Source organism: Serinus canaria, chromosome 22, assembly GCF_022539315.1.
Source record: "Serinus canaria isolate serCan28SL12 chromosome 22, serCan2020, whole genome shotgun sequence".
Taxonomy (NCBI): Eukaryota; Metazoa; Chordata; class Aves; order Passeriformes; family Fringillidae; genus Serinus; species Serinus canaria.
Window position 1 is genome coordinate 404,462 of NC_066335.1, and position 24,682 is coordinate 429,143.

Below are 24,682 nucleotides of genomic sequence, written 5' to 3' on the forward strand. Positions count from 1 at the left end.
ATTAGTTATCACTTTGGTATCTCCAAACCACAGGAGGCTGGGGGCATGGCTGCTCCTCTCTCTTGCTGTGCATTTTTGGAGCTCAGTAGACACTGAGCAGACATGAGCAGAGTTCAGTGGCCTGATTGTGGGGTGGATGTACCAAAGTTCAAGTGCATCTAAAGATGGCAGTTTAGACAGCTCTGCCCAAAGGTACCAGCTGCTCATGGGCTGATTGGTGTCCTTCTTGTGCTCATTCAGAAGTCTGAGTGGTTTCAAGCAAAATGTTGTAGGAAATAGTTGGATATAAGTTGAGTGGTTTTGACAAGTCCCAGCTGTCCACCAGCAGAGGATGCCACGACTGGCAGAGCAGTCAGAACGACAGTGTTGGGTTCATGGCTGTGAATGCATGCAGGAGCTTTTACAGTGCCTGGGTGCCCATGAGTGTTTCACCTTTGTCAGTCACACCTGGCTGAGGTGTGGGCGAGTGCTGAGCCCTGCTGTGTGCACCAGCTGCCCAGCTCACAGGCTGTGCTCACTGCCCTTCCTTCTCCTCCTTCCTTCACAGGCTCACAGACCCCATCCCTACGACAGAAACGTCCATAGCACCCCGCCAGAGACCTAAAGCAGGACAGACCCAGCCCAACCCTGGAATTCTGCCCATCCAGCCAGCCCTGACGCCCAGGAAGAGAGCCACAGCCCAGGCAGCCATTCAGCCCCAGGGTGAGCGATGTGTCTGTGTGCTCCCTGCCCCCTGTGTGCCTCAGGCAGGGACCTAACCCTGCCTTTGGCTTCTTGTCCCAGCTGCAGGCCCGGCTGCCCTGGGCAGTGCCCAGCCCTCGCTCCCTGCCAGCACCCCCCAGGCTAAAGCAGCCCCCCAGCAGCCTCCAGCCCAGCCCCAGGCACAGCCCCAGGTGCCCTCGACACAGCCCCAGGCCACCCCTCAGCAGCAGCAGCAGCAGCAGCTTTTCCTGAAGCAGCAGCTCCTGCAGCAGCAGCAGCAGCAGCAGCAGCAGCAGGCTGCCTTCTTCCAGCAGCAGCAGCAGATGATGCAGGCACAGCAGGTGGGTGTGTGTACCAGGTTCATCACATCTGTGTCTGCAGGGCTGTAGCTCTCTGTTTGTGGCAAGTTCCTGCTCTTTGGGGGGAATGGGTGCAGCTTTTGGGTATTTCCTGGGTGTCCCCAGTCCTCTAGCAGGATTTGCTCTAGGTCCTCCACACCTCCAGCCTCTCACCAGCAATTGTTTCCCAGTTCCCAGTGGTGCAGCAAGGAGCACCCGCGCAGCAGCAGCAGCTGGTGCAGAACTACTACCAGCAGCAGCAGCAGCAGCAGCAGCTGCTGGCCCAGCAGGCAGCTATGCAGCAGAAGACCACAGCAGCAGCAGCAGCAGCAGCTCAGCAGAAGCAGCAGCCCCAGGCCCAGCCTGGCTCGGCACCGCCAGCACAGCCGCAGGAGCAGGGGGTGAGACCTTGGGGCACTGGGACCTGGGTACAAATGCTCCTCTGCCAGCTCCTGAGTGCTGGTCTGAGTCTTTCCACCTCTGCTCTGCATCTCAGCCTCTCTACCCCTGAGCACGTTTAAGGCCAGCCAGCCTTTGCCAAGTCCTAATGGAGGTTTTACCTCCAGAGCTGCACCACAGAAAGGGGAGAGACTCTCTGCCTGTGCAATAATCCTGAAACCCTGCAGAGCAGCAAATCCCTTTGTTTGTCTGGTTTTTCCCCTGCAGACCATCCCCAGCCCATGACTGCCATGCTGGGTGCTGTTTCCTCCCCAGCCCATCACTGCCATGCTGGGTGCTGTTTTCTCCCCAGCCCATCACTGCCATGCTGGGTGCTGTTTTCTCCCCAGCCCATCACTGCCATGCTGGGTGCTGTTTCCTCCCAGCCATCACTGCCATGCTGGGTGCTGTTTCCTCCCCAGCCCATCACTGCCATGCTGGGTGCTGTTTTCTCCCCAGCCCATCACTGCCATGCTGGGTGCTGTTTTCTCCCCAGCCCATCACTGCCATGCTGGGTGCTGTTTTCTCTCCAGCCCATCACTGCCATGCTGGGTGCTGTTTCCTCCCCAGCCCATCACTGCCATGCTGGGTGCTGTTTCCTCCCCAGCCATCATGCCAGCGGGTGTTTCCCCAGCCCATCACTGCCATGCTGGGTGCTGTTTTCTCTCCAGCCCATCACTGCCATGCTGGGTGCTGTTTTCTCTCCAGCCCATCACTGCCATGCTGGGTGCTGTTTCCTCTCCAGCCCATCACTGCCATGCTGGGTGCTGCAGCAGGAGCTGTTTTCTCCCCATGGCCGCCGTTCTGAGCGAGGTCACTGTGCTTTCCTCCCCTTGCAGGCCCAGGTGCAGGCTCAGAGGCAGCAGCAGCAGCAGCAGCAGCAGGCTCAGGGGCAGAAGCTGGGCTCCCTGACACCGCCGTCCTCGCCCAAGGCGCAACGCGCGGGGCACCGCCGCATCCTCAGCGACGTCACCCACAGCGCCGTGTTCGGCGTGCCCGCCAGCAAATCCACCCAGCTGCTGCAGGCTGCAGCTGCTGAGGCCAGCCTCAACAAGTCCAAGTACGTGCCAGGGCCTGGGGGTCAGCCCCAACACGTCTGAGTTGGTGCCCAGGGTTTTGAGGCTCAGCCTCAGCAAGTAGTCCCAGGGCCCTGTGTGGGCTGTGGCTCTGGGAGGTGTTGGATGCAAAGCCCTGAATGGAGGTAGGCACAAAACTCTGAGTGAGTCTTGGCCTTCAAGACCTCAGTTTAGGGCTTGGAAGAAGTGCTGGATAATTTTTGCCCCTCATGGGTTGTCTGAGCTCCCAAAAAGCTTTGGGTGACCAGGGCCTTCTCTGGCTCCCAAAAGGCAGTGACATTTCAGCCACAGCCCTGGTGTGTGCTTCGTTCTCACTGCCTCACACCAGCACTTCCTGAAGGTTGGACTTGATGGTCTTGGAGATCTTAATGGAGCTCTGATTCCCTAGGAGTATTTGCTAGGTCACTGTCACAGTGTCTACAGGCAAGAAGCCTTTTGGCTGTTGTTTTAACCCCTGAGATGCTGGTGCTCAGCCTCAGTGCTCCCAGGCTTCTGAGCATGGGACTGCAGTAACTTCCACTGCCTGTTTTAACTGGGAGGTCATTAGGGTGTAGCCATTAGAAGTCATTAGAGTGTAGTGGCTTGCACCAGCTGATGGTGCTGGCCAGGGGGTTTCAGGTGGGTTAATGGCTCTTGTGTGTGGTGATCCCATCCAGATCTGCTTCCACCACGCCCTCGGGCTCGCCAAGGACCTCGCAGCAGAATGTCTACAACCCCCCTGACGTGTCCACCTGGAACCCCTTTGATGATGACAACTTCTCCAAGCTGACAGCTGAGGAGCTGCTGAACAAGGACTTTGCAAAGCTGGGGGATGGTAGGTGCCTGGTGCTGTAACACCTGTCTGCTCTGGCAGGGAAGGTGCCATGGCTTGGGGATGCTTTTGGGCAGGTGCTGCTCGGGTGCCCCGTGTTGTTACAGTCCTCTAAATCCTTCCAGGTTCTTTGTGTTTGCAGTTCTGTGTTCCTCCAAGGCAGAGGTTCCAGCTGCCTTGACTGGTACTCAGGTGCCTGTGGGAGCTGCAGTTTAAACTCTGCTTCATCTGCAAGTTGGGATTTGCAGCAAGGGCCTTGAGTCACTTGTGGAACAGTGTCCTGAGAAAACAGATGAGCAGCCTGCTTTCAGAGCAGAATAGGAGAACAGAAGTTTCAGAATAGAGGTTCCCCCTAACTCTGGGTCTGCTTTGCAGGGAAAGCTCCAGAAAAGGCAGGCAGCTCCACAGAGAACCTGATGCCAGGTTTCCAGCCCGCGGCCCCCGCCGACGCCTTCGGTGGCTCCTCCTTCCCTGCTGGGCCAGGTGAGTCTGGGAGCATGGGCAGCAAGGGAGGGCAGCTCCTGGCCAGAACCTCTTTGGAAGGGAAGGGAAACTGGTGCAGACAGAGTCTATGGGCACTGAGAGCTGCTCCAGAAGCCAGGGATCCTCCCCTGGTGACAAATGCTCCTGGCTGCTGCCTCCCCACTGAAACAAAACAGCTCTTGGTGAGAGGAGTCTGGGAAGAGGCTGAAGAATCCTCTGAGGGCCAAGGAGTGACAAATCCATTTGTGCTTATTTCTATTTATAAAAAGAGATTTAGGGGAGCTTATAACTGAGCCTGGTGTGTTGGTTCTTACCAGAGAATTAAGGAGCTGAAGTCCCTGACCCAGGAGTGCTCCTGGGGAGTTGCTTTCTGGGTTTGTCCAGCTGTGAGCAGTTTCTGGTGTTCCATCAGCCTTTGTGGATGGTGCTGAGCAGCAGCAGCTCCACATTGAGCTGCAGAGCACCTTCTGCAAGGCCTGGGGAGCATCTGTGTGCCCTGGGCTCTGTGGGTGCTGTACCATGGTCAGTTCCTGCAGTGTCTGTCTTCAAAATGTGCCCCTTGACTTCCCAGTCCTGGGCCTTGGCATGGGAAGGTACCTTGGGAATCTTGGTGCTGGGCTGGGCACTTCCAGCCCTTCTCTTTCTTTCCTCAGGGACAGGAGCCTGTCCCAGCCTGGCTGGTGCACAGTGCTGCAGATTTTATTGCAGGCTGTGTGTCCTTTGTGAAACCTTTCACCTTTTGTGCTGGGAAGGCAGATAACAGTTCTTCCCTGCCAGGAAATGTTCTGAGATCTGTGGCCCAAATTGTGTTGGAGAGCTGCATGGTAACAGCAGCTTTGTTTGGGTTTTTATTCTTCCCAGCAGCACACTTGGTCAGAGTGTGCCTGTGTGGGGCTGTGCCTGTGCTGGGGTTTGCTCTGTGCTTTCTCCTTTTCTCTGTTCACTCTGCCTTTTCTTTTCTTTTCTTTTCCTTTCCTCTTCTCTGCCAGCTGAAAAAACGAAAGACATTCTGAGCTTGGACTCTAGCCCTTCTCTCCTGACTGTGCCTGATCCTTTCATTCCTCTCCCGTTATCCGACACCCCAGGTAACCCGAGCCGGGGGGAGGAGGGGGCAGAGTCCTGCCCTTTGTTTGGGCCTCTGGACCTCCTGCTCCTCTTCAGGCCCACCTGAAATGCTGGGCACTGCCAGGCTCTGCTGGGCTCCCTGGCACTGGGGATGGTTCTCATGGCAGGGCCTGGGGTGACCTCAGAGGCTCAGCATGCCAGCCAGAAGGGATGGGAGGGCTGGAGCCCCTCTCCTGGCAGGGAGAGCTGAGAGCTGGAGTTGTTCCTTCTGGAGCAGAGGAGGCTCCAGGAGAGCTGGGGACAAGGCCTGGAGGGACAGGAGCCAGGGAGGGGCTCCCAGTGCCAGAGGGCAGGGCTGGGTGGGAGATTGGGAATGAGGAATTGTTCCCTGGCAGGGTGGGCAGGGCTGGCACAGGTGCCCAGAGCAGCTGGGGCTGCCCCTGGTTCCCTGGCAGTGCCCAGGGCCGGGCTGGGATCACCTGGGTTGGTGGGATGGTGGGAGGTGTCCCTGCATGGCAGGGCTGGGCTTTGAGGTCCCTTTCAGCACAAACCATTCCGAGATTCCATGAGAAATAATCCCCAGGTGATTAATTACCTGGCTCTGACTTCAGCTGTTTTCAAATGGCTTCCAACCTTGAAATTGTGGGTTTTATTATTGCTAATCTTTCTTTCCTGCAAGAGTCAGTGTTTCTTTGGCTTCCAAAGTCTGTTGCAAATCTGAGCATCTTGTGAAGCCCAAGTTACATGTGACCTTTTCTGATTTGGCAAGATTTTCCAGTGCAGTTGGTGCTATTTCATTTACTTTGCAGTGCTGCTTCTGAGCCTTTTCTGTGCACATTTCTGACTGCAGCAGCCAACACTTTTTAGCACAGATTATGTAAGTGCTTAGGAGCTTATTTGCAAATCAGTGGGATTTGGAATATGGGGATGTTTTTATCTTGCATCCTGTCTCAGCCCTCTGTGAAGGTGTGAGGCAGGTGTGGGCCCCAGAGCACAACTGCAGCTCCCAGGCTCTGGGTCACTGCTGCTTTGGAGGACCCCAAAAAGACAATTTCATTTGTTCTTTTTAAAGTGAAACCTGAGGCCAGGAGCTCATGAATGTTTCCAAGGACTGGGGCTACAGAGCAGTCCTGAGCTGGAAACTGGGGGCTTGTCTGCCTGGAAATCCAGCAGAAAGGATCAAACTCCTGGGCTTGAGCTCAGGTTTCACCTGGCTAAAGCTCAGCTTAGGCCACCAACCCCCTCCCCTTGGCACCTGGGGGTGCAGGTGGCACCACCTGAGTGCCTGTCAGACCTTGCAGAGGCACAGGTGCAGGGTGGGTTCAGAGTGTCCCTCCTCCTCCTCCTCCTCCCCTGTGTGATGGCTGCAGTTCTTAATGGAATTGTGACTAGAAGAGGAGCTGGCAAGAGGGAGGTAAAAATATGGCAAAACATCTGTTAAAACAGGGGAGAATTAAATATTCATGCTGAAAACATATTTCCTTGTGTATGTGCAGGAAAATGAGCCAAGTTGTTCTTAATGAGCTTATTCCAGGCTTCAGCACTGGCTGATCCTGGGGTGTTGGTCAGGGGAGCTCTCTGTGGGTCACTGACTGGTGTAGGGAGGGTTTTATTTTTCTGGGAACAAAACACTGGATGAGGTGTTTTTAATCACCATAACTCTACTCCAGGCCCATAAATTGTGAGAAGAGAACTGGTGCCCAGCTCTGCCTGGGTGTTTAGAGCAGCTGTAATAAACAACTGTGTTGCTGCTGAGGATTTATTTGCACCAAGATGGCACATTGAGATAAAGTAATTGCACATGCTCAATTAGGCATGCACAGCAGCAGTGGGTGTGCACTAATGATCTGAGTTTGCATCTTGACTTGGGAAGATGCAAAAGGGCAACTGCTCATGTGGGAACCTGATGGATTTATTGCTGCATTTCCTGGGAGCACGAGGTGGGGGTGTGATGATTTAAAGCCACAAAGCCAGCAGACCATGAGAATCCCAGCTGAATGAGTGTAAAGAGCATCCAGTGCTCTGTCTGGGCTTTCAGCTTGATCTTAGAGGGGAGGATTTATTTTACAAATATTTGAGGTCTTGAACACGAAACTAAAATTGCTTGGTTTTGCTCTCTTAAGGAGCCACTGTTTGTCACTGGTTAAAAAGAGATGACACAGAGCTGTCAGAAGGCTGAGTGGCCTGAGTGCCTCAGTCTGCACTGAACTGCTGCTTTTGTACCTGGCCTGACACAGGTGGGCCTGATTGGTCATTTACTGAGTGCCTTTCACCTGGCTGAAGAATTTACAAGATGATTGGTCATTTACTGAGTGCCTTTCACCTGGCTGAAGAATTTACAAGATGCCCATTTGTAAACAATCTCTGAGGATAACAAGAAAGCAGATATTAGGAAAACAGCACCTGCAGGTTGTTTATCATCCTTGGCTATCATTGTTTAGCTCCAGCTCCCTGAAGTCTCCCAGGCCAGTTCTGGGAAAGCTTTTCCAGCTTTCACCCTGTGAGCAGGCTGCCACATCCCCACCCCAGAGTGCTGTGCTGTTGGCTCTGTGGTGTTTGCAGAGCCCTGATTCCATTTCCCTTTGTTCCCCTCTCTCCCTGCCCGTGTTGTGTGAGACCCAGCCCCATTTCCCCTGGCCAAGGGGTGCAGTGCCTTCCCTGGCCTGGTCCAGGCTGGACACCAAGCAGGGCACTTTTACCTGCTCAGACCCCATCAGTCCATGGCAGAGGCCCTGGGCAGTGCCAAGTGCCTGCCCAGCTGGTGGTGCCCTCTCAGCCCTGCCCTGGCAGGATGTTCACAGCTGTGTCTCTCTCCCCCAGCTGCCCCCCAGAGGAAAGGACTCTGCTGTGTGCTCTGCTGAGCTGGGGGTGCCAGCCCTGCAGTGAGTACCAGCCCTGTGTGTGCCCCTCCTGCCTTGGCCACGTGCCTGCTGGGCACTGTGTCCTCACCTTGGCACACGGCTCTGCCCTCTGCTCCCTTTTAACTTGCAAGTTTTCAGGAGTCCCTGTTCTTTCTAATAGCCTGCTCTAACCCCGAGCCCCTTTGCCTCTCTCATCTCTTGATTGTTATTTTTGATATTATTGATATTATTGATATTACCTTGGTTGGTGTTTTTTCCTAACTCTGGTGTTTCCTAAAATGCTTTCTGAGTGTTTGTGGCTGAAGGGGTGTGTGGCCAGCAGTAAAAGCAGCATGGCAGCAGAGTCTGGGGCAGTGGAGGCTGCAGGTACAAAGTCTGAGCAAACTGTGAACTCCATCAGGTGTGTGCATGTGTTGGGAAAGGGGCCTGAAGGAAAAGCTGAGCTGGAGGAGGTGGGGTTTAGGTTAAAGAGAATCTTTGCAGTGCAGCAGGTGAGGCCCTGGCACAGAGCAGCTGTGGCTGCCCCTGGTGCCTGGCAGTGCCCAAGGCCAGCCTGGACAGGGCCTGTGGCTCGAGGGAGGTGTCCCTGGCATGGCAGGGGTGGCTGAGCTCTGACAGCTCCCCTGCAGCCCAGGGCACTCAGGGTTCTGTTCAGGGTTCTGTTCAGAGCTCTGACAGCTCCCCTGCAGCCCAGGGCACTCAGGGTTCTGTTCAGGGTTCTGTTCAGAGCTCTGACAGCTCCCCTGCAGCCCAGGGCACTCAGGGTTCTGTGCTGCAGCCATTTCCCACCTGAGGTGCAGCTGCTGCTCTGGGGCTCACACACAGCCCTGATTAATGGTGTCTTCTTCTTTCTTCTGCTTTTCTCTCTGTTGCCTCCTTTCCTCCTTTTTCCTGCTTGCCCCAGAAAAACTGATTGAGGGCCTCAAATCTCCCGAGCCTGCGCTGCTGCTCCCTGAGCTGCTGCCTCTGGCTGACCCCTTCGGCAGCACGGCAGACCCTGCCAATGGTAACTGCCCCCGTGCCCCCCTGTGCCCCCTGTGCCCCCCGCATGCTCCTCTGCTCCCAGAGCAGCCCCTGGATGGTGCTGAGCCTGAGCTGCCTTTTCCCTCTGGGGTGGGCACTGAGCAGGGGGACTTGGTGGCTGCTCTGGCAGTGGCACTGCTGGGCCTTGGGTGTTCTCTTGGGAGCAGAAGTCAGTTGCTGATTGAGGATGGCAGAAATACCTTTATTTGTGGTCAGGAGCTGGTGTTTGACCGTGGCCCAGGGGCTGAGCTGGGCAGTGTCCATGGTTCTCAGCAGGATGAGGAGGAAGGGGAGGGTTCCCTGGAGCTGGCAGTGCTGGGATGGAGGTGGGCAGCAGCAGCTCCAGGCAGGTCAGGGCTCTGGGCTGCTGCAGAACTGGCTTTCACTTGCCAGGTGCACTGCAGACAGGGAGGGCAGGCTGCAGGTTGTTGCCATCAGCTGCTGCTGTGGGGTGGGGTCCCAGCTGGGTGTGACCTGGGTGTGGCTCTGACAGAAAGGAAGGAGGTGACTCCCTGTAACAGTAAAACTTCTGCTTTGGCATTTCTGGCAGTTGTCTGAATTTTAATGATTGCTTACTCGGAATGCAAGCAGTGGTCACTGCTTTCCTTTTGCTGGACAAGGATCTTGTGGATATTTCCTTGCTGTTCAGCTGCAGGGCAGGTGTTAGCAGCCTGCTGTTCCACTCTCTGGGCATTTCAAATTGGGCTTGTACAAATCAAAGTCAACAAAAGCTGAAACCAGGGTTCAAAACCAACCAAAGCCTTGAGCTGGCACTCACTACAGGTCAGTAAAGGATTCAGACAACTCCTGCCTCAGCTCCTCCTTCTGCTTTTCCTTGCAAACTAACCTCTGGCTTCTGTGTGCCCTGGGAAGGCCAAGCTGCCGTGGCTGTGGAGAGCCTGATCCCGGGGCTGGAGGCCCCGCTGGCGCAGCGCCTCGTGTCCCACAGCGACTCCGTGGCCTCCAACAGGACAGGTTGGTCAGGGGCTCTGCCTGCTCCCTCAGGGGCTGCTCTGCCACTGCTGCCACTGGCACTGCTCAGGGAGTGCTCTGGGCTTCCTGCCCTCCTGGGGGAGTGGAGAAGGTTCTTCCCCAGAGGTGCTGGCACTGCCCAGGCTCCCAGGGATGGGCACGGCCCCAGGAGGAGCCAGAGCTCCAGGAGCCTTTGGACAGCACTGCCAGGAATGCCCAGGGTGGGCTTTTGGGGTGTCTGTGCAGGGCCAGGAGCTGGATCAGTGATCCCTGGGGGTCCCTTCCCACTGAGGAGATTCTGTGCTGGTGTTTCTGAGCCCACCCTCCCAGAGCTGGAGGTGCTGGTGCTCCATGAGGTGGTTCAGAGCTCAGGAGCAGTCCCTGCTCTGTCCCAGGGGCACAAAGCAGCTCCTGGCCCTTTTGGGCCCCTTCCCACAGCAGATGGACTCGAGCTCCTCTCAGAGGTGTCTGCTGGGAGAGCCCTGGGCCTGCAGCTCCCCTCTGCCCCTTCCCCTGGCCCTGTGGGATTCCTCTGCTCAGCTGCAGAGGGACAGAGAGCCCTGCTGCAGGTGCTGGGGCTCTGTGCCCTCGCTGGGAGCAGTGGCATCTCCTCCATCACAGCAGTGGCAGTTTCTGTGCTGGCTTTGCACCAGAGCTGTGCTCCCACCCTGCCTGGGGGTGAGGGGGATGTGGCAATGAGAGCTTAACACTGTTTGTGTCCTGTCCAATGCCACCCTGGGATGCTCACCTGGATCCAGACTCTCTCACTGGGGAAGACTCTCTGCTTGACTGTTCTCTGCTCTCTAACCCTGCTGCTGACCTCCTGGATGAGTTTGCTCCTGTAGCTTTCACAGCTCAGCCTCACAAAGGTAACTGGCTCTCAGCCCTGGCCCTCCTGCTTCACTGACACAGCTGCTCTGACCTCTTCTGGTGTTTTATTGTCCCCAGGCCACTGCTTTGTTTTCTTCCCAAGCTGCTCAAACTTGGAATGTGCACTGATGAACTAAGGGGGGGGGAATCATTATTCAGCTTGACTGTAAAGACAGAGTTTGTCCTCAGTGGGTTTGTTTTCCAAGGGGGGATCCAGCAGGCAGGAAGGGTGGGCTCTGTGTGCAGCCCTTCCTCACTGAATGCACACTGGAATTGCATTTTCCACGTGGCATTTGAGACTGGTGGGTTCTTCTGCATTATTAATTCCAGAAGGGAGCCTGACAATCATCTGTCAGAAGGTTTTGGAACAAAAGGAATTTTCTGTGGTTTGTTTGAATTGGCATCCCAGGCAGATGAGCTCTTCCAGCCCTGGAGAACGTTGTCCTTATCAGGAGAAGTTCTTGGGTCCAGCTGTGGTGTCACAGCAAACATGAATGGGGGCCTGAGGGGGAAGGCCAGGGGCTTCCCTCAGGGTTGTTTTCCCTGGTCTGATCTCCCAGAGCACAGAGCAGTTCCACAAGTGCTTTCTTGCCTCACCTCTCCCCAAACCTGGTCAGCTTTAGGTGGAAATCTTTTATTCCCAGCAGGAGCCAGACAGGAATGTTCTGTTCATGAAAACTCTGGGGTTGATGTGTCCTTGCTGGGCTTTCAGGGACACTTCATGCAGGAGCTGAGGAGCAGATTTGGGAGGGTGTTTGAGGTGTCTGAAGGAACCAGGAGTGATGCCCAGGGAGTGTGAGAGGCTCTGAAAACACATAATTGCCTGATGAGGGGGATAAATCATCTCATCTCTGGAGATGGTTGCAAGTGCCTCTCCCACGTGTTGAACTGCAGCTGATGTGGTTTGAATCACTGGAATTATCTCCCAGAACTGCCCTAGGGGCCTCTGGAAAGCCTCTCACAGCACCTGGGCACTCTCCAGCCAGGTAAACTCCACGGAAATCTGACTTCATGTTGCCCTTCTTGTATTACTGCTCGGGTAAAGCTCAGGGGTTTGTCTCATGTAGGTGACTGGAATTTCTTCTGTGGTTTGTTTTGTTCCCCAGCCCTTTTCCTCTCCCTGTGCACGAGAGCCAGCCTGAGCTCTCACACCGTGCTCATGACCAAGAGCACCTTCAGTCCTTGCCACGGCTCCCAGCTGTCCAGCTGAGCCTTCAGCCTGCTCAGGTTCTGTTCTGGGCCTTGCTTGGTTTGGTTTGATCCCCTCCACTTCTGTGTTTCATTGCCTCTCCTCTTTCCTGCCCAGACTTACCAGCTTCATTTCACCTTTCAAATAAAACTGCTGCTTCTAAACGCTGTCTCTGCAAACACTGAGATGTTCTAACACTTCCTGGCAATTCTAACCAGCCTCTCTGCTCTCTTTGCTTCTTTACCCTTATTCTCCTCTATGCTGCAGAAGATACTAACCTGATATCAGGCTTTGATGCTCCTGAGGGCTCTGAAAAAGTGACAGAAGATGAGTTTGACCCAATTCCAGTGTTGATATCCAAAAACTCACAAGGTAAGCCAGGATGTGGGAGTGAAAAGGGGAAGGAAAAAAGGCAAGCAGTGGATCTATAAATTGGTTTTGGGGCAGTGGTGCTGCAGCACATGTGACTGTTGCAGTCTGAAATCCTAGACAGGAGCCTGGTCCCTGTGCCCCTCCCTGAGGAGCTCTGGGCAGGCAGAGCCTGGAGGGCTGATCATTGCAGCATCCTGGCCCCCAGTGCCCCTGGGGAGGTCCCTGCCAGGAGCCAGAGCCCTGCTGGCTTGCAGAGAGCTGTGCTGTGCCTGTCAGCTCCTCAGGGACAGCAGCAGGGCTTGACTCCTGCCCAGGGAAGGATCAGTGAGCTGGGTCCCCTCTCTGCAGCCACCCCTCTGAAAGGATTTTGTGATTACAGCCTTTGGTGTACTTGGAGAGGTGTAAAGACAAATCCAGGGCTTTTTTTGGGTGTTTTGGGGGGCTTTTAAGGCTTTTTTGCCTTTTTTTTCCAGTTTGGTCACAGAACCTTTTGGCTTCCCTAACTCCCATTTTTGGTCTCAGCAGGAATGTGCTGAAGCCTGCTCTGCACCAGTCTTGGCTTTCAGAGGCTGACACTTGTCAGAGCAGTTCAGACATTACAAACTCCTCTGGAAGTCAGGCATTTCTCCCGAGGCTGGCCAAGATAGGCTCCCCTGGGGGGTTGGAACCAGATGGACTTGAAGGTCCTTTCCAACCCAAACCATTCCCTGGGTCTCTCCTTTAGTATCCAAGTCCCAGTCCCACCATAGCCCAGTTCTGGAAGCAGCTCAAAGCACTCAAAGGTGCTCCTAAAGTAGCAGCTAGATTTCAAGATTTAAAATTCTGTCCTTTCTGTGGGCTGTGGGAGTCCTTGGATTTGTTTTAGAGATAGATCCCTTAGCAAGGAGAGGGGTCTGGATAAACTTTGTGGAGAGAAGGGGTTTGTAGGGATTTGCTGTGCTGGTTTGGTCTGGGGGGAGAGGGTGAGCAGCAAGCAGGGGATTCATTGCTGTGCTGATACAAATAACGAGAAGAGCTTGAGCAAATTCTCTGTTTTGCTTTGACTGTTTTCTTTCTTTCTTGATCTTGAACTTCTGAAACTGTCGTGTGTGCGTGTCCTGTTCAATACTGAATTCCTATCTCTCACACTTTCAGGTGGGCATTCTAGAAACAACAGTGGAAGCTCTGAGTCCAGTCTTCCCAACATAGCCAGGTCTCTGCTGCTGGTGGATCAGCTCATAGACCTGTAGCAGTGACACAGTAGCAGTTTCTGTAACCTACCCACACCTCCGGTTTCCTTGCCAGAAGAGTTTCCTTCCTTGTGCTTCTTTGGGGCTTTTTTTTTTCCTTTTCTTTTTTCTCCTTTAATTAAGAGAAAAATCTGCCAATAGGAGACAGTCACCCACCTCTCTCCCTGTCTTCCCGTGCCCTGGGGAAGGTTCTGGCTCAGTTCTCCAGGTAGCCTGGTGTCTCTCAGGCTGGTAGAGCCCTGTGGGTTCCCTCTGCCCTGTCCCAGGGCCAGGGGAGCACCCTGAGAGCCCCCTGGCCCTGCTCAGGGAGCTGGGGCTGCTCTGTGACCCTGCCCCAGCCTCCTGTCCCCGGGGCAGGGCGTGAGCAGTGCAGCCCCACCTCGCTTTGTGCTTCTGGCTCTGCTCCCACGGCTGGGCAGGGGCCAGGGGACAGTGGCAGGGACATCCCTCAGCTGCAGGACACGGGGCAGGAGAGCTGGTGGCTCTGAATTGCTTCAGAGGAGGGGGAAGCCCTGAGCTCCTCCTGGCCATACTCTGGTGGTGGTGCACATGAAGAGTTTTCCAGCTGCCCCCAGCTCATGGTTTGCTGTTTGACAGTCCTGCTGGAACAAACTGCACTTCTGGGGGAGGGAAAACAGAGAAAAGGAAAAAAAAGAGAAAAAGAAAAAAACCATATTGTTAAAGCTGCAGAAATGACCCTGAGTGAAGCGTGACAAGGTTTTGAACCAAATCCATGTGAGTATGGCTGTGACCAGTGTTTCACTGACCTTTTTGGGGTGAAAAGGGCGCTGTGGCAGCAGCAGATGTATTTTCTGTGACTTCTTTTCTGTGTTTGACTGGAAAAAAAGAAAACTCCCCTCAACCTACTGTAAATGGTGTATGAAACAAATTGTCCTACGGCTGTTTGTCTATTTTTAATCCTGGTTTTAGTCAAGCATCTGGTATCTGTTCTGGGTTCTCCGTTTTCTCTTGTAACTGCTGTAGTGCACCCCAGTTCAGTATGGAGCCATTGTTTCAGTAGACAAAGATTCCTGTGGGCCTCTCTCCACCCCAGTCTCTGTGACCACGCATGCCCTGGGTTCAGGTGGTTTGAAATCAGTGCTGCTACAACTCGATGGGTTCTCCCTTTTCCTCCCCCACCCGCTTGGTTTGTCCGTAGCTGGATCCGCTCAGCTCGTTCTCCTTGGCTTCCCACCGAGTCTGGAATTTCTATCTCGTGTTTGAAAGCCCTCTCTGAGCAGAAGGACTCTTCCTCTGTAGTGGAATTCTCCCCAGCTTCCAGCTCCCCGTGTTGTGTTTGTAGCTGTATTAGTACCAGTGCAGTTCCCCCGTGCGAAAGTGCGAGCGACTGAATGTGTCTGTGCCGGCCTCGCTGGGAAGGGAAGAACCCCACGTTTGTGACTCCTCCTCTCCTCTCTCATCTCCTCCCCAGCCCAACACTTAGTTTAACAAATTCTGTACATAGAGCTCCCATCGGTTGTGTCTCTACATTACTCTTCTTTTAAAACCTACACTTACTAATAAAAGTATTGCTTACGTGTGTTGTATCATTACATGTGTATACTGCACTTTCCAAGAGAAGCTTTACATGAGAACTATGGAAATGACCTTAGTAAAATTGTGGATAGAACTTTATTATTTTTTTGTTTTATATTCCTAAAGCACAGGCGAGCTGGACTGGAAAACACGAAGATGCTATAGATAGAAAGTTATTGTATAGTCAGATACTGAGATTATATGAAAAGAGAATGGATTTTAAAAAGTAACCATCTACTGTATATTAGAAACAAAGATTTCTGTGAATTAAAGTACTTTTAAAGAATGTTTAAGATTTTAAATCTAATGGCGCTTGTTCAAGGGTTCTGGAAAAAATGACAAATGCACTGGGTTGTTAATAATGCTATTAAATAAGCAGATGTGAATGTTTATTTTATTGCTTTTTCAAGTAGCTGTTCCTGGTGTGGGTGGAAATCTGATATTTTAGAGGTGTCTGTTCTTAGACCTCCTTCATCAGCAAGCACTCAGCACGTGCTCGCAGAGCGAATGGAATGGAGAGATGGTGGGGATGGGGCATTCATTGTAAACTCTCCATGGACTGTGAGTGGCCCAGTGCTCTGGCTTGGTGCTGGTGCTGCTCAGAACGGAGCACTTTGTGTGAGAGCTTCCCCCTGCGTCCCATGGGACAAGTTTGGTGTCCCCTGGGGGCTGGCAGTCAGTGCTGTGGCTCTGATGGAGCCAGGGGAGCTGTCCTGGCCCCTCTGGGGTGTTCAGTGCCACCCCAGCAGGGCTGTTCTGCTCTGCCCGTGGCAGTGCCCTCGGGGCTGGAGCTGGCAGTGACTGTTCTGGTGGATCTCCTGGCAGGGTCAAACACAACCACAGCACCTGGAGCAACTTCTCTTCACCTCAGGGTCATGCTTTGGGTGCAGGAGCAAGCTCTGGTTTGGTGGCAGAGGTTCAAAGGAAGGGTTGGAGTTTTGGTGCTGGTTCTTGCTTACTCTGAGGGGCTCAGGCTGGGAAGGGCCCCTGCCTTTGGAAACCTCAGATGAGTTCAGTCAGCCTCTTCATTTCTGACACCATCCACTGTGTTGGGAGCATCTGTCCCAAACCAGGAGCTGCAGCTCCCTGGCCTTGGACTGTCCAAGTCTTCTCAGGATCCCTTGGGACCTCCTTGGCCAGGGCTTCAGGTGCTGTGCAGTGTTTTGGGACAGTGGGTGGGAGAATCCTGGCTTTGTGGCAGATCTGCATCCTCCTCCAGCCCACCCATCACAGGCCAGGGCAGCTTGAGCCAATCTGTGTGGAGCAAAATCATTTTTAGGGGGAGCCTCTTGTAAAGGAGCAGCAATGGTGCTCTTTGGCCTAAAAGCTGTGCCAAACCACCTTGTTTAAAAATTCACTCACTGTGCTGGCCCTGGGGAGCCAGGAGGGGCTGGCTGGGCTTGTTCTGGGGACATTCCTGTTCTGGGGACATCAATCTCCCAGGATGAGGCTGCTCCTGGTGTGCAGGGCTCAGTTCACGAGCTGCTGGGATGTGGGGTGTGGGTTGGTGTGCTAAGCTCCTGCCTGGTGCAGGTGTGCCAGAAGTGCAGCGTTAAATTCCTCGTCCTCTGGAACTGAAGGCTCTGGATCTGTGTCCAGGTCTCCCACTGTGAGTGGCTTTGAGCAGCAACCCTTGATCCTGCAGTTGTGCAGTGCCACAGGTGTCACTGACCTCTGGGGCTGTGCTGTTCCTCCTTGCTGGCAGTGCTGGCTGGGGTAGGATTGTTGTTCCATGGCATTGCTGCTGGGAATTGGAGCACAAGGAAAACCTGCACAGTGCAAGGAGGAAGGAGTGACCAGGCTTTGACCCCTTTAAAATTCCAAACCAGTAATTCTGCACGCTGGTAACTGTGCTGATCTTTAGCTGCCTGTTCCTGGGTGTTGAGTCCTGCCTGACTCTGGCTTGATGAAATCAGGAGTGTTCCTGGTGGAAGGGGAGCTTTAGACTCCAGGAGTTTCTCTGTCTCCCCTGACCTTTTTTTTGGGCTGTGCTCCAGAAGTGAGATCCTCACCTTTGTGGTTACTCTGCCTCTTGTTAACAGGGAGTAAATCTTTTCTAGTTTTCCTCTTGGTAATTTCAGTGCTCTGCCACTTCAGGGCACTGTTTCCCTTGGAAGCTGGGGACACTCTGGGTGCCAGGGCTGTCACCTGGGGTAAAGCTCTTTCAGGTTGCTGTCTGAATACCTGCAGAGTGTGTTCCTGGGGTACTGAGTGATCAGAGGGTTTTAAAAGTTCTCCCTCTTGAAAAAGAGCCTGAGTATAGTTTGGAATCTTCTTTAGTGTGTATATCTGACCCTGGAATTAAATATTAGACACACTGGTGTGCAGGAGAAAACTGCTGCTGAGCATTTGGTGCCCTTCTCACGTGAGTGGGCAGAGAGAACATCAGAAAAAGGAATTTTTCCCAGAACAGGGCATTCTGCTTCTTGTGCAGTGTCCCCACATGCAGAGCTGTGTGCTGCCAAGTGGATGGGTTTAGATGCTGTCCTCCCTCTCTTACCCTGTCCCAAATGTTGTGGCTTGTTGGGCACAAGGTAGAAAGAAGGTTCCAGCCAGCTGTGCTGTTGTTGTGCAGATGGGCCCTTGCTGGCCCTGCTCTCCATGCTGAATGCCTTTTCCCCTGGATCAGGGTGGATCCAGAGGTGTTTCCCTGAGGTGGCAGCTGGTCCTGCTCTGGCTCAGCCTGTGTCTCAGAATGTCCCAGTGACCCCTGGCCAGGGTGGGACCCGCAGCCTCCTGGGAGCTGTGCTGCTCCTGGCATCCCAGAGTGGCCCCTGAGGGAAAACCAGTGTGGAGAGCAGGGGCTGCAGGAGAGAGGGGATTTCTGGGGAGTGACTGGTCCAATGTGCTCATCCCTGCGCTGTCTTGTCTTAGCAGTGTGCTGTACCCAGGTGAAGAGTTCCCAATAAATGCTGGTTCTGATGCCTCATGAACTGGTCTGTGTCTTTACTTGTGAGCAGAGATGGAGCAGGGGATGTTTTGTGTCTGTGGTGCCCCAGGGCTGTGATGGGTGTGTAAACATGAACCATTAACCAGGGCAGTTTTCCCTGGGTGAGGTTCTGGCACTGCAGGGTGTGTTGGTCGGTGCCTTGCTGACCCTGGGTACCAACCAGCCTCCTCACCCTCCTCGTTCTTCCTGCAATTCCTGCTGCTTTAGTTTTCATGTGATTTTCTCCTATCCTCTTGCTAACGAGTCCAATGTCACTTCTAAGCTGCCAGTAGTTCTGTGAAGGTAAGAGATCTTCTGTTTTGTCTGTGTGAGTCCTAAGGCAAACCCGGGCTCCTGGTGGCTCTTGGAGCTGGAGAAGGGCAGGACAGCCTCTCCCTGCACTGCCCTGTCATGCCAATGCAGAAACAAGCCAGGTCATTGGAGCTCTGATCCTTGATTTGAAGTCATGCTATGGAGTGTTTAAAAACCATTTGTCTGGTAGTGGTTTAAAAGAATAGCTGCTACTAAAATAACTGCTACTTAGGAGTCTAAAAGCTGTAAGCTGACCTTCAGGCTTTGAAATGGGCCTGTTATTTTAGCAGGTTTTGGGACATCCCCACAAGCAATTCCACATATCTGTGGGCTGGCCCACAGGAAGAGAGCCCAGGCCAAACAATAGATGTGCTTGGAGAGCAGCAGTGCAGGATGGAAGGACAGAACTTGTCTGTCTGCTGGAGCTTCCCTCAGGCAGCAGCACTGGGAAGGGAACACTGTGCTGGTGGCTGTTGTCAGGGGTGGGTGGGAGAGAAACCCGGTGGGATGGTGCTGAGGGTGCTGTGTGTGCCCATGCGTGTGTCAGACATCTCCCATCCTCTCAGCAGTGGTACCCGTGTTGCCAACGCTTCCCTGGCATTGTTTTTTCATTGATTTGCCCTCCCTCTCCTGCCCATTTTCCATGCATGGTGGTGGTTTCCATCTGAGCAGCGTGACATTCCTGTGCAATGCACTTTGCTGTGACTGCTGAGCTGGTTCAGTAACTCCCTTCTCTTGTGTTTGTAGGTGTGCAGAGGGATCCGGGCCGGTTCCCAGCCGTGGCTCTCGGGCTCTGTAAAGGAGATCCTGGCACTGATGGACTCACCTTGTACAAGGGTCAGCCCGAGGTGCTGGAGGTGAAAGTGCAGCACAACTCGGAGTCAGAGTACCTGGCCAGAGATGGTCCTTCAAGCAACAGCTCCTTCTACAGCAGCGAAGGTGAGGGGACAGACCACGAGGGAGATATCCTGGATTGCAGCGGCTCCAGGCCTTTACTGATGGATTCGGAAGAGGAGGAGGAGACGTGCAGGTTGTGCCCAGGGTTCCTGCAGCCTGTGCCCAGGCACGAGGCCTCCAAAGAGGATCCCCAGCCCCAGGCCAGGGCAGGGGAGCCGCTGTTCCCGGCCTTCCAGTCGCACAGCGGGGAGGTTTTTAACGAACCCGATGTCTTTGCCACGGCTCCGTTCCGAAGCTCCAGGAAGGTCCCCGATGAAGTGGATGTCTTTACCAAAGCTCCTTTTATCTGTAAGGGCAACGCAGCTCCGCGGCACCCAGAGGAAGCAGATGTGTTTCTGAGAGCCCCTTTCACCAAGAAGAAAAGCGTGGAAGAGCTGACTTCCCACACGGAGCCGTTCTCAGCGCCCGTTTTCCTGAGCCAAGGGGGCGACGGCCGAGCTCAGCCGATGTTCCCGGGCCTGGACCCGGCAGCGCACGGCTCCGTGGCCTCGGTGAGAGCTCCACACCCTTCTGCTGGCTTTGCTCAGCCAGGCAGCATCCACCCCTGCTCCGTGAGAGCCGTGGAGGCCCAGGAGAGCAGCCCTGCCAAGGCAGCGCTGCCGGAGCAGGGCGACGCGCTGGGCTCCGTGGCCAGCAAGCCCTTCCGTCCGCAGTCCCTGTCCAAGTATTCCCGGCACTATGGCCCCGAGGACGGGCCGGGGCTGGAGGCCCAGCCCATAGCTGCTTACAAAGTGGTGTCTCAGACCAACAGGCAGGCCATAGCGGGCTCTGTCCCCCTTGTCCCGCTGTCTGCCAGGACTACGGAGCTGCCCGGCGCGGATCCCTTCGCCTCGGCGCCCTTCCCTTCCAAAGCAGCCAAGCAGAAGCCTTAACTGGGGGGGCTGTGCTGCCTGCAGGAGCACCTCGTGAGGACCTCAGACCTCTTAGCTGAACTGAATGACATAGCAATATATACATATATATATATAAAGTAATTATTATTTTTGGTCAGAACTCTATTTGCAGTGATATATAGTTGAACCATTTAAGTTATGTTTGTCCGAATGCCTGGCTCTCAGGATCCTCGTATCCTTTCCAGTTGCTTCTCACCTTCCTCCTCTCACTGTCTTCTCTCCATTTATTTCTTTTTTTTTAGATGCTTTTCTCAAACGAACAGTATTCCATATTTTCTGGTCCTGGGTGGAGAAATGCACTACAAGATTAATTAAAAGGTTTATTAATTACAGAGCGAGTCAAGCAGGACTTGCTAATGCTCTGGAAAGGACATGATTTCACAGGTTAAAGGGTTATTGTGTCTTTGGCTCTCAGAGATATTCCTGCTGCCCGGCAGCAGTGGCAGCCACGGCTCTGGGTGTGCAGGTGGGTGCTGTGCCCACAGAGCCAGAGCCTGGGATGTCTGGTGCCAGTCTGGGCAGTGCTGGTGGAGCAGAGCCAGGGCAGCAGCACAGCTTTGCTCCCCCAGGATGGGAACACGAGGCAGTGCTGCTGCCCCGGGGCTGGAGGCAGGGAAGGTGTGAAGCCAGTGAAGCAATCAGGCTGTTACTGTTGCTGGAAAATCAAAGGGTCGTGCAAATAATCAGGCAGAGCTTTCACTTTTACACTTGTATTTCCTGTCTGGTCTATGCCAAAGTGTAGGACCTGGAAATCTGCTTATGGTGAAGGAGAAATGTGTATTGACAGTATTAAAAGTAGACCTTATGGGGACATTTGTGATGTAAACAGCTCCGTAACTGTCCTGATGTACCTCATGCGGTGTGACTCAGCAGAGGCCACAGCCCCCTTAGACTGGTTTATACTGGCAGAGAGCTCTGCTCAGTCAAATCTGCTATTGCTTTCCTGTTGGTTAAGGATGAACTTAAACAAAATCCATTTGCTCTCCTTCTGAAGGGTTGTTTTCTATCCTGTTCCCAAGAGCAGGACTGTGATGACTGAGGCATGGACTCAGCCTGGCACAGAAACTGAGGTGTTTATTAGGAAAGGCAAACTCTTTTTATACCCTTCTACAAGATACAGTATTTCCTTAGATGGTAACTTTCACTAAGTGACACACATTGCCACTTCTGTAAGACCAAATCAGCAAGTCAAAGGACTTGACTGTAGGGGTTTTGGTTCACCAATTTCACATTTCCCCGATTCTGAGATTTCCTAACCAATGTGCTGATGGGTGTGGTGGGCTTCAGGGCTGGTCAAACACCCAGTGCCTTCAATTCCTGCTGTGAGCTTTTTCTAGGTGAGTGTGCAATCCACGGAAAGGGCATTGGACTGGGCTTAGGTCATTCTGAACACAATTCAAAATTTAACATATATATATAAGGCTTCTGGCAGTCTTTTGTGGGGGTCTACCCCATCCCTACACTCCCCATTTTTTGGTTTTAACAAGAGGGACTGGAGTGCTACTCCCACCCTGTTGGGACGTTAAACTCATCAGGCCTCACCTGGTGGAGCAGTGGCTTGCAAAGAAACCCCAACTGCTCTGTGTTCCTTTTCCCTTGATTCAGTTCCCCCCAAATCCCTCCAGTTGCAAGAGACGAGCCGAGTGTTGTGCTGGATGTGGGGGTTGCCTGGAAGGGAGAGGGAAAAGCCTGGACTGAGGTGCTGGGGCCTTGGGCTGGGAGGGAGAGCACTGGAATGCAGGGAGGGATTGGCTCCCAGGAGTTGCTGGTGTAGAGACCAGCCGAGCCCAGGCCGCGGGGCTCCTGGAGCCGGGACCCTCCTGCCCTGCGTGGCTGAGCTCCGAGTTCATAAATATTGGTGCATAGTGGTGGTTGTGGGGCTCTCTGCCCTCCATCACCACCTCCTGAGAACAAAAGTACTGTAGAGAAGTTTCTGGGTTTCCCTTGAGATGTTTCTTCAGCAAAGCTGACGCTGTTATTATGTTTTGTTGTTTAGTTTTCTGTTTAAATACACACCCGAAAGGTGGGTTTAGTTTTAAATATGTGCTCCCCCGAGTGGGTTGTTGCTGGATGGAGTCAGTGAGAGACACAGAGAACGACTGTGACAGCAAACTGTGAATTCAAGGACAGTGTGAGGGCCCAGGCAGCAGCCTGTGTCACAGGCACACTGAGCCAGGAGCTGCCCCTGAGCTCTGGGATCTGCTCAGAAGCTGCTGGAAGGGAGGCCAGGCCTTGGTGCTGTGGGATGGACCCGTGCAACAGGGAGATGCTTTGCTCCTGTGTGAGCCACAGGGCTTCAAGGTGTTACCTCTGCTCGCTGGAACTTCTCCTTCCTTCTCTTCATTTTTACTTGAAAAATTGCTTCTGAATAATTCAGTGCAGCTTCTGTCAGCGCCACGTGCAGGTGCCACGGAGCTGATGCTGGAGGAGCATCAGCCTGTCCCTTCATGCTGGGGAAAGGGAAGGTGCACTGGGCTGTGCAGGCTCCTCTCCAGCCCTGCTCGGCCCAGGGCAGGCTCAATTTCCAGCTGGCATTTTGGCAGCTTCTCTGTCCTTCAGGCACTTTACACCAAGAGCGGGCTAGCTGTGCCCCAGAGCTCATGGTCCTGCCAGACACATCCAGGGCTTAAACGGTTTTAAATCTCTTCTGGGGGCGGAGGCAGCTCGTTTGTATCTCTGCATGTGACTCATAAGGTAATGGGACTTCTGGTTATGGCCAGAGAACTCAATTTCAATGCCTGTTACTCTAATTCCCTTCTCATTTCCAGCTTGTGTTCCTCCTAATCCTGCACCACCACTGCTGCAGCCTCAGCGTGATGAGTTGTAAGTGGAAATTTAATTTCCATAGCATCTGAGGCTTACTGTTTTAATGAATGTGGAAGAATCATGCTAATTATTTGCCACACAATCAGTGATCTTAATGAAGTGAGACTTATACAGACTCAATGGGGTGTTTTGAATCAGTTTTCTGAAAAGAACCACTGGTTTCACATCTTTTGTGATGCTGTAGTAAAAGGTGTTCACTGCTCTGGGCTGTCTGGTTATCACATCCCTGTGACAATCCCGGATTCCTGCTGGGAGAGGGACTGGCTCCTGGTTCTCACCCAGTGAATGCACTGAAGTCTCTGTTCAAAGTGATTAATCAGAGTTTCTGCGTGAGTAAAACAGGCAGTTGGCTCTGTGCTCACTGCCGTGACTGCTGGGGGGGACTGTCCTCCCCAGCTGCTGCGGGACTTTGGGGACTGTCCCCGTGTCCCCTGTCCTGCCGTGACCCCGACCCTGTGTGACACAGCACACAGCAGCAAAACCGGGCGAGAGCTACTTGATTGCTGAGCTCAATCACTCCAAAGTGCTAATCGGTTACTTTAACTCAGCTTCCACCAAAGACTCTTGCGTTGGGGAGTTGAATTTTTGTGGGTTTTTGTTTCTTTCCTCACAGTGTTAAATCAATGCCTTGGCGCACACTGACAGACCCCCAAGCACTTTTACAGTAGTATGGTGACACTGAAACCCTGCTCCAGCTCTGAAACACATTCCTGAAACCTGATCAGCTGCATTAGCGTTTCTAGAAATAACCCCCAGCCTGTAGTTTCTGCTGTAGGTGGGTAAATACCCTCACACACCCCAGAAGTCTCCCTGTGGAGTCAGAGGGATAAGGTTGATCAGCGCTCCTGATCCCTCGCCTCCAAAGGGACGGGGTGGGAGGGCAGGGGGCTCGCTCTGGTGCGGGATGCAGCAGGTGGAGCATCCCAAACACTGAGTCTGGTGGTGGAAAAACTCCTTTGTGTCCAGGAGGAGCCGGAGCTGGGGCTGTCTGTGGTCCCCACAGTGACACACGGTGACCCACAGTGACACACGGTGACTCGTGTCCCCCAGTCCCCTCTGCTCCCCCCATGCCTGGCAGATCCCGGGCTCAAATTTTGCACTCCGGTTAGGATCATCTGTTCCTGGTAATCATGAAGAAATGTTCCACTTGTAAACTTATGTATATTTTATTAAAACTGTATCTGATGACAAGCACCGTCTCCATTGTGCCTTCCTTCTCCCCTCCCCGTGGAAAATATTTCTGCTGGACGCAGGGAATCTGGGTTTTAATGAGTTCTTCCTTCCTGAGTGCTGAACTGGGTTTGGCTGTTTTATCTGGCAGCTGTGAAGTCAAACTGATCTTGCTGCTTTAAGCAGAGGATATTTCAGTTTATATCCAGTTTATATTCCAGAGAGAACCCTTCCCATGCAGGGCAGGACAGAGCCCTGAGCCCTCGCTCTGTGCTGCTTAAACGTGTTTTATTGGTCTCATTCAGCTGCCAAGATCTCTCAAGTGCAAAATATTATTTGGGCTTTGCTGCACTTGTTAATTTAATTTCTCTCTTGGCGTAGATGTCCATAGAGAGAGATTTTGTGCTGTTTTGTGGCTCTGCACAACTCCTGACAGGAGGGGACAGCCAGGAGAGGGGACAGGAGAGGGAACGGCCTCAGGCTGGGCCGGGGAGGCTCAGGCTGGAAATCCGGGAAATTCCTTCCTGGAAATCGGGAAAATTCCTTCCTGGAAATTGGGAAAATTCCTTCGTGGAATTGGGAAAATGTCTTCCTGGAAACCGGGAAAATTCCTTCCTGGAAAGGGCTGCC

At 53.5% G+C, this 24,682-nt stretch overlaps 1 protein-coding gene across 7 annotated transcripts in view; it reads left to right on the top strand.

Moving 5' to 3' along the window:
• AAK1 (AP2 associated kinase 1) overlaps positions 1–24,073 on the top strand; it is a 56,456-nt gene extending 32,383 nt beyond the window's left edge. The window contains exons 11-18 of one of the 7 annotated variants that reach the window (XM_050982970.1): positions 548–702; positions 784–1,043; positions 1,232–1,441; positions 2,318–2,538; positions 3,211–3,368; positions 3,741–3,848; positions 12,096–12,200; positions 18,954–24,073. In XM_050982970.1, the coding sequence (XP_050838927.1) occupies positions 548–702; positions 784–1,043; positions 1,232–1,441; positions 2,318–2,538; positions 3,211–3,368; positions 3,741–3,848; positions 12,096–12,200; positions 18,954–20,035 (2,299 nt within the window). In that variant the 3' untranslated portion in view covers positions 20,036–24,073. The other 6 variants (XM_050982973.1, XM_050982972.1, XM_050982971.1 and 3 more) reach the window with 6 other exon arrangements.
• The last annotated feature ends 609 nt before the right edge of the window (positions 24,074–24,682 follow it).